Consider the following 16,229-nt stretch of genomic DNA (forward strand, 5'->3'; position numbering starts at 1 on the left):
TATCTTTTCTTACTGTGTAAAGCCTGGTTTATATTTCCCCTGCTCATCAGGTACTTCTGGTTGTTCCAATTATTTTTCCTATTATATTGGAGTCGCAAATCTGTAAATCTGCAGCATGTGAGTTTGAGAAATGCAAATAATGTTTTTTCTAACTAAAGATAAAATAGCAGAATGAATAAATAAACATAAAGTAGCAGAGTGAACACCCATGTATTCTGGACTGCAATCGTGCAGTGTGAAAAAACAAGTAAGTATTTGTATTATCTATTACTTCAGCACTTTAACTCATGTAATAATAATACTTTGTCCACCACTAGCCAAATGAGATGGATATTAAAGCTTAATGCATACAATATATTTGTAGCCGATTTGTCACCTTGTGGCCTAATTTTCATTAAGGATTCATTAAACAGATTTAGCAATACTGGAGACAGTATGTCAAGTTTGTCACAGCATTCTGAAGAGCAACTTGCACCAGGTAAAAGACTTTATATCAAATATCTGACAAAGCAGTGCATTGACACTAGTATAGAAAGTGTAACCTGTACCCAACCGGCATCAGAGAAGGAAAAAATCTGTGCTGGGCTGTAGCCGAAGATTAAACGTATACTGTCATTCTGCCATGATGAAGACGTAGCCTGCTGTCTGAAAAGCAAATCTTTGGTAGGCATTCCTCATCTCTGTACCGTCTCCATTTACGTCTCCGTCTCCATTTGAAGTGGGTAATGTTGCTATGGCAACAGCAACCTCTCAAATTAGAGCTTTTAGCAGTATTTTCAAAAGGAACATGGAAATTAAGCACCATTTTCTAACAAAGAAGTTGTATCAGAAGGACTGATGGCTTTTACATCTGCATTCATGACAACCTAATAGCTCATAGTGAGTGTGACTTGAATTAATAAAAAAAAGGGGTGTTTGACTGTATTGTTGGACCAGAATGAGTTGAGTCACAAAGAATGACATGCAGACAGACAAATATATGCCTTTCCTCATGTCACAGCTCAAACTATCTGAAGCTAATTTATGAAGAGGTTCACTAAATGCATGTCAGACTGACATTGCCATTAACAGTTTAACACACACTTCTTCCATTAGTGTTTTTAAATATTCAGATATAGAGATTTCTCCCTGCATTAAGACCAACCTTTCATTCTTTCTCTACTCTTAAACATAAAATGTTGAGATACTGATACCAGTCAGTATTTTTGTATCATTCTCTTCAAACATTACAACAAGCTAGAAACATAAAAAAAAAAAAAAAAAAAAATGCTATACATAGAGCCCATTAGAAGCAAACTTAGAGAACCAGTTGCTCACTGGTGGTAAGGCTTTGGTGCAGTGAGCCTTGCAGTGAGAATACACTTTAAGAGCCTGTGTGGCCTTCATAAACACGTCCGCACTCAAAGGGATAGTTCAGTGGTTGTGGGCAGGAGGAACACGTGCATAGTGCGCCGCAGTTAGGCACTTGGCCACCAGTGGTTGTTGTGGGTGTTTCGACACCCACGCTTTCACATTGCCAGGTCAGAGAATTAACGGCTGAAGTACAGTAAAGAAACGGGCATTCATAAAATAATCCTGTCTCTCATCACCGGCTGAATCAAAGCTCAGAGGTAACAAACGGATGTAGCATCCTTCTGAAAGATGGTCAGTCACTAAAACTGATGTTTCTAAGATTAATCCACTTCCCAAAACAATGTAAGGTTCATAAAAGTTTAAGATATCAAATGGCTTTACCTCTTGGTCTTTTTTTTTTTAATTTTTACCGTTTTCATTCAGTCCTGTAATTTTATGATGTAGCGTAAATCTCCTTTGCAGTTTTTCAAAATAAAAGCATGTTTTATTTGACACCAGGAAATAAGGAGATGCGGCAATAAGTAAGGCAAAATAAAAGCTTCATAAAGAGCAGTTTTTTGTGTGTCAATCTCATTTTAGAGCTTGAACTAAAGGGGTTACTCACAGCAGATGTTCATTTAGTAGTGTTAAATTTGACATTGTCTTTGTATGATGCATCAGCTAACATTAGTTTTTTGGACATAAAGTTATTCGGGATGTGTTGATTTGCTAGTGTTAGGCTGAGTAGTTTCCTTAACCATTCAAAGTGCAGTTCTGGGGGTAAACTAATTAAATTCAAGCTAATATTAGCTGTGATTGTTTAGCTGTACAAGTAGAATTAGACAACAAGTTTGAGTCCAAATTCTCTCTCTTTTGAGGCCATAATACCTTTTAATTAATAAGTAAATAATTTTCAGTGGGCCAATGTTGTTAGTGATAGCTTTCTAATGACATCCAATGAGTTTGATATTTTCAACACACTTCTTGTTTCCTGGCAATATATTTTACTTTATCCGTCAAATTAGTGTCTTGTCTGTATAGTTTGAAACGGCACTATATAAGGGGAATGTGATTCTGAGAAAAAGTTGGTTGATATTTGAACAAAATTGTTGAATTATACCCTTTATACAGTGCTCTTTCAGAAGTAGAAGTGTGTTTATTTTGTACTGCGTCAGGGAATGATCTCGGACACATCTTTTCACAGCAGAATTTCTCCAACATACAGTATGAGTTTCTAACTTTGAATATCCCTGTCTGTTGACTTTCAATGCTATAATTCACAACATATTGTATGCTGTAAAAGCTATTGCTTGGCTTGAACTTGTATTGTATTCAGCAGATATTTCTCCAGCATGTGCATGTGTAAGTGTCTGCGTGCCTGCACGGGTGCATACTGGTTGAACAATTGTTTGACAGAAGTATTTCAGGCACATGGGTAAGGCTCTGTGACCAAGCTAAAGACAGAGAGAGAAAAAGAAGAGAGAGAGAGAGAGAGGGAGGGAGGGAGGGAGTCTTCCCAGTCAGTCTGAATCTCTCTCAGCCTACACAGCCTCCCAACTAAACCTCAGGCTCAGTAATGTTGGATACGCCGCAACAGTGAGCTCTACCTTCCCTACACGCTCTGCTATCAGCTGCTTGAGGACACACACACTTGGTGAGTAGACCTCTGTATTACTGTTGCTGTTTGCCTTTCCCTCTGTCACATTAATGTGGAGCATCTATTTGAAGCGGCGCACTTTCAAAGGATATTCTCGATAGATCAGAATGATTGATCCACATCATTTTCTGTAGTGATAGTTTCTATCGTAGATCAGCTACCAAGAAGTAACTTGTTGTTAAATGAGCTAAAATTAGACTCAAGAGTCTTTTGATACTATAATCTTTTAATGCTTTTAAGCTGTCGGCTGCTTATAGGCTCCCAGTAGGGGTCTGGCTTTAACTAACAAGCACTTTTACTCACACATAGACACACGCACAAGTACACACATGAATAGCACCTGAGAAGCCTAGAAAGTCATTAAATGGCCACTCTTCATATTTTATTTAGAAATAACGTTTAAAACATAAAAATGGTAATAACTTCCATAAAAACTGAAGATCTGCAGTATACAGACACAGATGCACTCCCACATACATGCTGTATGGGTTACGGGCTGCCAGCAGAAAACCAGCACTCTTCCAGCACTCTTCGCCCTTTCACTCCCACTCAACCCAGTCAGAGCTGCACTCGGCACATGTGTCAGAGCAGAGGAGGGAAGATGCTAATGAAGCAGAGAACTCATTTTCACACTTATGCCCAGACCTGGTATATCATACTTTTGTATTCATTTTTGTTGCTTGTTTATTTCCTAATCATCACAGAAAGATGATCAAGCTTAAATTGCTCCAGTGAAGTAATCTTTAATTGAAAGGGATCCATATTTTCTTGGGAGATGTGTTATAATAATACAGAACTCCCCTCATGTAAAGGGCGTTGCTTAATATTTTGGGAAATATGCTTGTTCGCTTCCTGTTTGAGTGAGATGTTAAAATAATTGAATTTTTTGTCAGCGTATTCAGACAAGTGCAAGTGCCTTATCTTAGTTTAGCATCACATTGAAAACAGTGGTAGTCTAATTCTTGAAAATCTCTTTAATCACAAAAGGACACTTCCTGTCTGCTTGGTTCATTTGTACAATGTGTGATGTAAAACATACACTTCATGGTTTCACTCCCTATGCTAACTTTGGACAAAGGCAGGCTAGCAGAGGCAAAGGTTAACTGGGAGGCTATTACTTTCTCTCATGTGTGGTTAGAGCCCAAACCTGGGCTGGAGGTTAATTCAATATTTAACTTTCATCTTTAACATAACCCCAGCATAAGATCAATGTCACTCTGTGTCTAATGAATTGGTAAGTAGGCAACTGTTTTTGGAAACAAATAAAATAACAGAGGCCATACCAACACAATTAGGAGATATGTCAATGGTTGTAAAAGTCCCTAAAGAACTTCCTAAAGAAACATTCAAATAAATATAAATTCAAGTTAAAAAAAGAAATGCACTTCAAAAATGTCCATGAAGACTCGTGGAGTGAACTAATAGATGACTTTGAAATCAATGCACTAAGATTGGTTGGCTTGGAGAGACAAGTAGGTGGTGGTAATGCTTTAATTGTTGCTTTCCCGAGGATGGCTCTTGTATATCACCTTAATAAACTTGTGTATAGCAAACCATGCTTTAGCCTCTGTATCTACTGTTAGCCAGTGTGCTGTTAATCCATTGGAGATCAGATTAGGAAGGAGGAGCAAGGATTAGAAGTCAAAAGGGCCTTGGCTGAATAGCCAGACAGACAGTGGGTTTTTGGGGTCACGTCACTGGGACTCGAGTGGGGCATGGATTATGGACTAAGAACTGGAAAATAGACCTGAAGGAATTTTAACCAAACGCTATAGAAAAAATAATATGTTCAAGGAGTCCTGGTCAAGAGTATTTTTTTCATTGAACTACTAGTAAATATAACATGAAAAGCACTGAAACTAAAGGTGTGGATCATCCAGATGACATGACATCCTCATGGTTGACACGTTAACAATATTCCATGCACTCCCAGTAATCGCATGCATTCACCTGTGTGAAACAGATACCTGTACACTATTTGGACTATGTATGGACTTTAGATTACACAATTTGACTATGCATGCTTTTAGACATTAATTTCTTTTATTGGTAGTATTGTCAAAGCCACTGTCAGTGTGGCTGCTCACAGGCTGAATACTCAAACACTCACCTGAGCAATAACCTCAGCTCCTTCTTTGTTTGGAAGTCGTGAGAGGTAGCTTTTCAAAGGCAGGGGTGGAAAGGGAAAGTCCTTTGAAGCTTTTGGAAACTGCTCAAATGATTTGTGCATGCCAGTGACAATCCACTTGGCTGATGAGAGCACTGTAATTACATTAAATACAAGTGGTGTGGTGGCACCAACAGACTCAAGCTGGCTCCTTTAGTTTTGTCTTATATTAGCATTTGCCGAAGGCATTAATTACTCGTTCTTTTCCCCAAGTGTTCTCAATTCCTCAAATTTTACCATTGGATTTCCAAAGGCTTACTGGCAAATGTTAACTAGACATGCTCTTTCGTCCAAGCCCTTACCACTAAGCTTTTGCAAAGAGCATAGCTCCACACACATTTAAATTGTGCCTATTTATGCCTGACTTCATTTTACAGCTTACATAATCTATTCAAGGTGGCCACATTTATCAAACGTGATTGACAGGTGTTTAGGGTTTTTTCTTGCACAATCAGCTCTCTTTCAGGACCAATGATCACCTGCTGCAAGCACACATGCAGACTCATGCACACAGTTGGTCCAGTTGTGAGTCAGGCACCTTCTCTATTTTCAGCAGTGCGGGATAAGGCCTCCATAGTGTCAACAGGTGGGCAAGCTAAGTGACAGCATGACATTCAGGAGCGCTTCTCCTTCCTTCACTCCTTTGTCACTCAAGTTCTCTTTTTAGTCCTCAAACTTAGTTTTTCCCAGCACATGCTTAAGAAATGACCAGTTTCTGTGCACTATTCTGCCCAAAATGGACAGTACATACACATAAATCACATTACTTGTAATATCTACTGCAGAAAATGCCAACCATTACAATGATAACGCTCATTCGCTTGTTCAAAATATTTTTTTAAAGAAATTGGAGATGAGTGCAAACACTCACTTTAGCCATAATAGAATACATAAACATGTCATATCTACTGTATATTTCTATTATCTTAAAATGAAATTTTCTTTAAAACAAGTAAAAATGTATTCATTAACATGATTATGTAAATGTCATGACTAATTTACAAACTGGGTCTCTACAGATCTCCATGCACAGTGACATATATGACAAGTTCTTACATGATTTTTTAGTTTAAAAAAAAAAACAATCAAAGAAGACCAGATTGGAATATTAGATTAGATTGGACATTTTAGATTGTCCCAAATTGTAGTATTTTGGTTCTTTACCCGTAGAATATGTTGCAAACATGAAAAATTGTTTTTTTGCTAACTTAACTTTTAACAGTTCTTTCTTCAAGGTTCATGCCTGTATGTCAGGAACAAAAACTTGATGTTTTTTTCAAATTGAAACTGTGACTCCTAATTCAGTCTGTTGTTCATTTTTACAAACAATAAACCTTAATCTAATATCATAGCAATGATTATTATAACTAAGTTTGTATTCTAAATTAGTAAACCACCTAATTCCCTATATTTTCTCAGTGTACTCTGACAACCATCTTCCCTGTGGTGACATTATAGTGCTGTATCTGTGTTAGGCATGTGTGGGTGAAAGGCCGCTTATAGTCGGTATGTGGGTGGGTGTGTGATGGGGCTGAGCATGAATGTGTAAAAACATAAGCACTTACTGGCTTACAGTATGGAGCATTTACGACACACTTGTTCTAACATGACTGGTATTCATGTTATCCCTCCCCTCTCAGATATCAAATCTTTGGACTGTCAAGGACATTTGCATTGATTCTGCTTTCATGTGTGCTCAACATTAAAGTCCTTTAATTGACCCTTGAACAACATGTCTATGGACCCAATTATAGACGTAATACTTGAATAAGTAAACCTATTTCAGGGGGTTTTTGCATGTTCCCGTGTGGGTCTTCTCTGGATATTCTCCTTCCACAATCGAAAATCATGATCTTAAGTTAACTGATTACTTTAGATTGCTTTTTGCTGTCAATGGTTATCTATTGCTATGACACCTCTGCCATGGGCTGGCAACCTCCAGGGGTGCCCTTGGTTCAAGCCCCCTCTGTGACCCTATACCAACTGTCATTGTTATCTTCCGATCTTTTAAAAAATGTGATCTAATTAAATCTTTTTAACAAAGTAGATTTGTGTTTACACCTTACACACCTAAGCATTGGCATATCATTATACAATAGTATTAAAAAAAAGTTGTGATGGACATTTAAAATGTAACCATGGACTGCAAATATTAATGGGCAAAGCCTGAGTGACATCAGCTTACTGTAGGGGGCTTTGGAAGCCCATCGATGGCAGTCGTCATGCTGGAAATGCTGTTTCACTCTAACTTTCAGTCAACCTAACGACAGGCTAAGAGCTAGAGCTGAGGCGGGCCCACAGCCTCCTGACAAATCAGGTCACCTCAACGCCTTATTTTGAAAAATGCTTGTCCTTCATAAAAATCAAAACAGATGAGTTATCAAAAATTCACCCCTCGTACAGTGTGTGCCAATGGTATGCATGAGCTAATTAGACCAATTTCGTTTTTTTTAAACCATACTGTAAATATTTCAATTTCTGCTGTAAAAACTGTTTTTTTGAATGGGTGTGTGACTTCCGATGCTTCTGCAGCCAGCCTCAAGAGGACACTCCACAAATTGCAGGATTTTGCACTTCCGTATTGGCTTAATTTTTCAACACTGAAAGGTTGCAGCTTGCATTTAACTTAACTTTGGTAAGCAATGTACAAATGATTCTGCTGGTAGTTGTAATAGGTGAGAAAATGCTCATTTGTGTCATTTTTAAGGGATAACTGGAGCTGAAGGTGCAAGCTCCACCGGCAGTCTTAAGCCTATGGCACATATCTGCGCCAGCCTTAACTATAAGCTTTATCAAAAATGACATTTTTAAGCCAGAGTGTGTCTGCCTCCCTGACCCTGACTGGTAGAGGATTCCAGAGGAGAGGGCCCTGATAACTGAAGGTTTTACCTCCCATAGTACATTTAGAGACTGTAAGTACCACCAGCAGGCCGACATTCTGGGAGCATAATGTTCTCAAAGGGTAATAGGGCACTGTAAGATGGTGTCTGGCCAATAAGAGCTTTGTAAGTGAGAAGAAGGATTTTAAATTATATACTAGATTTTATAGTGAGAAGCCAATACAGGAGTAATGTTGTCTCTTTTCCTAGTTCTAGCTACCGGCTCTATCAATATGTCTTTACTGACAGGCTATGTAACATAGTCATTTAAAGTAGCTTTAATTCATATGCATACTCTTGATTCTAGAACCTGAAGTATAAGTATTATCGTAAGCAAAGTATAGACCTACAGTATATCTTACCTCCCTTTTATCTCATAGATCCTGATTAAAGTGGTGGCTGATCAGTTATGTGACTTTTTTCAAGGATTTTCAGTCAGCTGTTTAAGGAAGTCTTTCACTTAGGTAGCAGTTCTATATTAGATATGATTCATATGTCTTGACTGTACCACAGTCATTTAAAGTAGCTATAATTAAACCTCCTTTTAGCCTACTCTTGATTCAGTAACCTTAGCTAACTATAGACCTATATCTAACCTTCCTTTTATGTCAAAGGTCCTGGAGAAAGTGGTAGCTAGTCAGTTATGCAACTTTCTACATGACCACAGTTAATTTGAGGATTTTCAGTCAGGATTTAGAGTCCACCGTAGCACTGATACTGCACTAGTTAAAGTTACAAATGATCTACTTCTATCCTAAAGCCTGTTCTGTTTTTTTTCCTATAAATAGACTTCCTGCGTTTTCATACAATTCTTTTTATTCTGAATTTCTGTTATTTAGTGAATTAATTCACTTGTAAATCTGTTAGCTCTTTCTTGGGTCCCTGCTAACCATGTGTTTAAAAAGTGTATTCATAAATCACTAGGGCTGTAGCTACGCTGTGTTGATGATTAAACAATGTAAGGTGACCGGTAACTTTCATTTTTATGCGATCTCCCTCTCGTTTCTGAATATTTTGCTCCTGTATGTCAACTAAGCACCCATTTGTAAAATAAATAAGATTGTTTTCTAAGAGCCGAACCTATTAAACAACCAAAAACCACCTCTATATAGGTATTGCGAGTAAAAGATATACTTTATTGATGTGTATTTATTATACTTTACAATTGAGCACATGCCTTTCTGACCATATCCTGTTCTATCCCTATGATAATTGTGACAGCAAGAAATGTTAAGAGTATTTCATTTATAGCCTTAATTTGTCAAACTTGTGGACAAATGATGACTTCAAGAAGGGACAGGAGTATAGTGGTGTAAACAGTAAAAAAAAAAAAAAGAAATCATCTGTATCTTTACTTTAGAAAAGAGATGACATTCAGATCCAGGTTTGTGTTAGATTACAGTTTGTTCTCATCTGACCTTCAGTGTGGTCATGTGCTGATGAAAAATCTCTCAAGAACAATGTCTACCATATCTTGTATTATCAAATATACATTCTATGTGAGTTCATCCAGGTCAACTATATCCGTGCTTTATGACACAGGCTCCCATTTTTCCTCCACAGCTTCATGCATTCCAATTAGTTCAACAAGGAGATGTTGAAAATGCCACACATTGCACTTTGATGAAGACAGTATGAACTCTTCCATGTCCTACTTTGTGAACCCACGTATCCCCTCCGATATATTTGAGGCAGCAAGATGCGATGAACACGAGTGGATGACATTTACCCAGCTTAGGTGACACAATCTGTGAGAACACTAGCACACATAAATAAACATGTCCTCACTAATTATTACTGAGGATCACGTTCCTTTCTACAGTATGTATACCCAGCAGCTTGTCACTATACTCTGCTGATCAAGTATTTAGGCAATGCGGTCTTATAAGTGATGTCTTTTTATAGCAGAATACATAAAAGTGGAGTTTTGTGTGGTTGATCTGCAGAGGGATAGTGAAATTACTCAGGATGGCATTGTTTAAATAGATTACAGTATGGACGGAAAGGAGGGATGATGTTAAGATTGTAGAGGACAGACATAAATATAGTAATATGAAGTTTCCAGTCTATATAAATCATACATAAAAAGTCCATCTGTAATTTCCAGTCATATATAACTGTATTCATTTATTTTTTTACACTGATGGGGACTATGAACCCAAGCTGAATGTTACATTTTTGTCTTTTTTTAACAGACAGCATAGCAATGTGAAACTGGTTCTTTACAAACACATTGAGTGCCTATAATCTGCTGCTTGTCATCTACTCTGTGATGCTGTTTATGCTTTTAATATACCTCCAAGAGATATCTGTTGATATCTGCTCTCTGGAGTGCATTTTCATATAAACATTGGTGAACAAGATAAAAGTAGGCACATACACCTACAGTATTACAATGAATATTCAACTGGGAAAAAAACTTCACCATTAAATGGTAAATGGTTAAACATAATACAGCAAGATTTGAATTTTCCATCATACAGTTTGAAAATATTATAAAACAAAAGGGTAGGTAGTACTTTGTAACTTCTCCTGATGCAGCTTTAACAGTTCAAGATATTCCTGAAGGTCGTTCATGGTTTGTTGTGAGATACATTTTGGATCATTGTCTTGCTAAAGTACCAAACTTTTCTTAATCTTCAGTGCCTGTACTGGCCTATGGACATGCGCCCTTCTTGATATAGGCTTATGGTAGAACACATCCATGACAAAGTGGCAAGGTTTTCGCCCTCATACTTGGGCAATTTTTCCCCAAACATACCATCTTTGGTTGTCAAAACATATAAATACATGTGGTTTTTGGAACACAAGTGCCTTGACAGGAGTTTAATTGGCATGGCCAAAGATATTGAGATTAACAATAGTTCGTTTAAATATTATCTGAAAGGCTTGATCCTGTGGTGTTTAGTCTAAACCCCACATAAAAATTAATGTCAAGATTGTGTTATTGTTTGTTTCAAAGTCCCTAACGTCCTACTGGGGTCAATGCCTTCAAATGACCGTTTGGTCAAAGGGGTCCTCTGGCCTATTATTTGAACAGCCTTGAAAGTATATGTGTGTACTTTTTTCACATGGTCAGTCCTGATAGATCTATTGTAGCTGCTTGTTTGGCAACAGGACTGTTAAAAGACATCCCCTATATGTGTATATTTATAACTCATTAAATTACATCTTAAAAAACTTGTATAAACAACTGATGTGTGAAAGCAGAAGTCCTACTCATGAATAATTGAACTTGTGTAAATCCCATTGTCAAGAATATTAAATACGGTAATGTATAACTTATTGATCCAAAGATCGGGGAAATCTTAAATGGACTTGAGTTTATAGTACTTTTCTAGTCTTCTAACTACTCAAAGCGCTTTTACATCGCATATCACACCATCCCATTCACACACTGATGGCAGAGGTTGCTATATTGTGAGACCATCAGAAGTTACTAATCCCATGCATACGCAGCTGACGAAGCAGAGGGAGCAACCTGGGGTTAAGTTTCTTGCCCAAGGACACATCGGACATGTTGCTGCAGGAACTGGGGATTCTAACCCTCGAACCCTTAGCCCGAGCCAACTTCTGTAAGCCCTTCCAGAGGACAGACACGTTTTTGGCACCGCTGAGACTTATTTAAACTTGTTAATATGTGATCTGAAGAAATGTAGGAGATTGGACACAGAGAAAGGTCTTCAATCTAAAATAAAAATGTATCAGTGGCATGGTACATTCTATTCTCTGAACTTGATTAACAATTTGAATGAAACATTTTCTTCTTATTTTACCTTCTTATTTTCTTGCGTCTTGCATTGTACAATGTAGTGTTCTTTTGTCTGTAGCCTCCCACCTTCCCGCTCCCTTTCTGTTCTGTCTCTTGCTTTGTACAGTGGTTTAATTTGACTCTCTTCCTGCTACCTCTCCCACAGCACCTTATTACAGACTGTTTGTCTTGCTGCATCCTCCCTCACGTGGCTATGGATGTCAACACATGCTCTCCTTTCCAACACTGCACTGTGAGAGCTTGCTTTCTGCTTTATGCTAAGGGTCAGGTGTCTCTTAACCTTGAGTACTTCTCTGGTTTACTGTCATGCATTACAACACAGAGCCCTAACATATCCATGTTACATTCCTCACAGTCATTGTACCATTCCTCAGGCCTGGATCAATCACCCATCTGACAAGTGACACAGGCATGTCACTTCTGTCTCTGTTTCTCTCCCTGTCAGGCTGATATAACAGAGCCATCCTGTGTGTTATATTGCACTGCAATAAGTCTTTGCTGGCAGATACTGCTTAGTAGTTAAACCTTCATCTAGCATGCAGCCAAACCATAACAGTGTATGTTATAAGTGACGCACCTGCCATGAAGGTGAAAGAAAGTCAATTCCCTCTAAATTAAATTAAACTCTCTTACTTAACATACAATCTTTTTCCTACATCTACAATAATGCGTTTCTTTTAACAAGGTTTTTGAATAACCAAATTCTAACTTGTCAATAGCGTTTCAAAACTTTTCAAAACTATTAAAAGCAGACAACAAACCTGCACTCTGGTCCAACAGTCCTGCACATATCCCAACCTCATCCTTGCAACTCGAGAGCAGTAGGCCTACATTAATGTTGTTAAATGGACTTGGTAAATGGTAAATGGACTTTAGCTGGTATAGCGCTTTTCTAGTCCAGGTAAGACAGCAAAACAACAACAACGAGCGCGTTTCGGCACTAGGCCTTCATCAGCGTGAACGCGTCTGTTGCTGTTGTTTTGCTGTCTTACCTGGATAAAAGGAAACCTAAAGGACTTTTGTGTGCAGACTTTTTTTGTCTCTTTCTAGACTCAGAGTGAAGTACAGACACCTAGCTGTAGGAGTGTCGCCAACTTGGGGGAGGGGTTACTGCCCTTTGTGATGTCATGAAGGGAAAGTCTCCAAACGGCCTGTTTGAGCGCACATTTTCTGAAAAGTTGAGCAGGCAGAAGACGGAGAGGATGGACTTTCATCATAATTTGGGGGTTTTTAGACAGACTAGTTAAGAATATTTTGCATAATATGTAACCTTTAAGATAATTTAAGGAAAGAGGGTTGGTCTCTTACATATAAACTTATGAGCCTCTCCAAAGCTCGGGGTATCTCACCTACAGAGGAGAAGGACATGGGTGGTTCACTTTCCACAAGCAACTGGCAAACAATATATGTAATACTTCCATAATATCAAAATATGTTTAAGATTAAAATGTACACTCCTTATAAATGTAAAAAAAAGCTAAAAACTTTTCAGCAGATGTTGGCATCGTGACGTAAAAGAGTCACCCTATAACATTGTCTGTGGAAATACCCTGCATTGAATTCCTTCTGGTCAGCTGTAACAAATACCCTTACAGAGATCGTTCAGGTTGTTGTTCTAAAATCTCCTTTAATGTGTATATTAGGACACAAAATAGATGGGTTATCTGGGACAAAAATGACATTTGAAACATTGTGTTGTGTCGCTGCTAAATGAGCTGCTACCACATTAATGCACCTTGGTCAGGGTCTTCAGGGATTGTGGGATACTGTAAGGTCTTTTTGCTATGATTATTTTCATGAACAGCCATATCAACGTGATTTTCAAGCATCCTTTTATTATTTATTGATGCGCCCCCTTTTTCCCTCTATGTTGTCTGTGCACTTATAGTCATTGTGTTTATTTGTCTGATATGTATAGGAAATGTATTTATGAAATAAAAATGAAAAAAGTACAATATTTTACTTTTTTTACTTTTACCGAGAACGGAGTTTTGAGCAAAATTGGAAGAAATATTACATTTTTTCTTGCCAATTCCTCCAGTTTATTCATTGCTGTGTACTCTGTCTTTCCTGTAGGCAATCATGGAGGAGGCCGACTTGCTGAAGGAAAGGCTTCAGGCGATCACGGTAAGGAACTGCTTCTAGAAGTATTGACCAGACGGAGAACTTTTTCTCCAGTTAGTAGTAAATTGGTTGTATTTATCTGACTTTCACAGTCATTTGCAACCTCAGAGACTGTTAGATTGTGTTTTTAGATTAGGTAATTAGCAAGACTAATGCAGTGTCTCAATCATACATTAGGACATTAGGTCATTTGTTATTATTATGCCAATTATGAATTGCTTTGTCAAACATTTTTCTTTCATTTTCTTTTAAAACATTTTAAAGATGATATTTGTAGTGGTTAAAGCAATGGATGTGTATGGTCATATATCTGCTGATCTATTGTGAAAATCTTTGTGAAAACAAGCAACTCAAACGAGACCCATAGAACTCAGTAAAAACTCAGAGTAACATGTTATAGTTCAGCAAACACTGCATTTCTCTCTCATGTTCCTTTGTTTTGACATATTTAAAAAAAAAATCAATAATTTCTCATTAGTAATGTGACATTTATATATATGTTTTTCGCCGAATCACTTACTGCATTCTAGTGAGTCAGTGCGATGTATTGCTTAAGCAGGATGCCATGATGCAACAATGAATCAGGAGTTGTTTCCATGCTGGGTCTGAAAATAAAAAGAGTGGGTGTATATAAGACAGAGCTGAGGAAGAACATTTGAGCTGTAGATGTGCAGGTTAGTTTCCCTTACAGAGTACAGCGAGGCAGCACAGTGTTTGTGGACACAAAAGGATTATCTGGCAGATATAGAAACACGATTCTGGTGCTGTGAAGTCATTTTCATTAAACCAGAACACTAGACATGTCTCTTTCAGCTCATCAAATCCTTAGTCAGACAACACTAGTCGTGTTGAAATTTTAGAGGACATGCGTGAGGAGTTTATTTGTTATGGTACCAAGCAGCACCCAATTATCAGTGAATCTGTGAAATAAGTTTGGATCCGAGTCACCTAGGTCAACTTTAAACATGATAGCGCTATCTCTATTTCTTCTGTAGCTTTGAATTATTTGAAGGCCAGACTGGCAGCATTATATGTGAGTATTTAGAATCTAGAAACAAGGACTTGCATTTCAATTTATTCACTGAGCAGCTAAATGGTTATTATTCCAGACACATGCAGACAAGTTAGATAATTGATCAGTTGTAGCAGACTGAACACCAAAATGAATGATTCATGATTAGTAAGTTTGCTAAATGGCATGGTCCATTTTTTTGCACCAAGGTATTTTTCAAACACAGTTAGCGCAGTAAGTGCTAGTTTATTTATCTTGTCTCTCCATCCCATGCCAGATCAGCTGTAAAACAAAATTGTGGCACTAAGAAGATTTGGGACTGAGGGAAATTTCCCATGAAAACATCCAAATAGGCCTCAGCTGTCTGGACATTCCTGTTTTGAGGGCAAACATGTTAGCTCTTGCAAGCTTCCCGCAAGTAAATTGGTGACGTTCATCCCCAGACATTACACACAGATTTGGTACCCCACTCATCTAATTTCCAAAGGTGGGAAACAAGCATTACTATAGTAACAAGAGTAATTTGATTGTAAGCCTCTCATTATCAAGGTACCAGTTGTCTCTGTTGAAATGGTTTTCATGGTCCAGATATGTCAGCAAACTAACATCACAGAGTTTAACTAAGTCAGACGCAGACAGAGACAGGACTATAAATACCAGCAGACGTCATCAGGGAGATCCCCTTTCACTGGGGCTTAGTGCCACAATGATCCAAGCTCCATGGGCTAATCTTAGCCCACAGTGACCCCCATCAGTGTGACATCTAGGAACACAGGGCTTGTGTTTTGATGCTGACTTAATGATTTAAGCCATTAAGAAGAGTGTTTGTCTGTGATTATCCAGGCAGGACAAATTTATGTTCATTATTCAATGATAACAAATGTTCAGCTGACATCTAACTAAATTAAAATTGTTTTTTGTTTTTTTTGCAACAGGACATGCTCATTAGCAGGGAAAGTTTTAGTAGTTAACAGGTGGACACACACACAAACACACACACACACACACACACACACACAAACAACAGGTACTGGGGGGTTTGTCATGAACACGTTCAGCTATTTATGGCTGTAGCACCCAGCTGTCAGCTCAAGGTTGAAATGTCATCACCGGAAGACAACAGGTGGAATAGTTTCCACACTGTAAAATGTACACATGATGTAAATGTGTGTTTGGTTTCCTCCGCTTAGGACAAAAGAAGAATCCAGGAGAACATCACCTTGAAAAGGAGAGAGATCGATGAGGAGAAGTTAAAACTACAGTATATAAAGGTACTTGATAGCAGT

General features: G+C 38.0%; 1 protein-coding gene across 2 annotated transcripts in view; it reads left to right on the plus strand.

Annotated features, from left to right (window-relative positions):
- The first annotated feature begins 2,850 nt into the window (after positions 1-2,850).
- Positions 2,851-16,229, plus strand: part of palmdb (palmdelphin b) — a 43,460-nt gene continuing 30,081 nt past the window's right edge. For both annotated transcript variants that reach the window (XM_020638560.2, XM_065948983.1), the window contains exons 1-3: positions 2,851-2,986; positions 13,884-13,934; positions 16,134-16,214. In XM_020638560.2, the coding sequence (XP_020494216.2) occupies positions 13,890-13,934; positions 16,134-16,214 (126 nt within the window). In that variant the 5' untranslated portion in view covers positions 2,851-2,986; positions 13,884-13,889. The remainder of the gene's footprint in view (positions 2,987-13,883; positions 13,935-16,133; positions 16,215-16,229) is intronic.

The sequence above is a fragment of the Labrus bergylta genome, chromosome 20 (assembly GCF_963930695.1).
Source record: "Labrus bergylta chromosome 20, fLabBer1.1, whole genome shotgun sequence".
In the NCBI taxonomy this organism is placed as follows: Eukaryota; Metazoa; Chordata; class Actinopteri; order Labriformes; family Labridae; genus Labrus; species Labrus bergylta.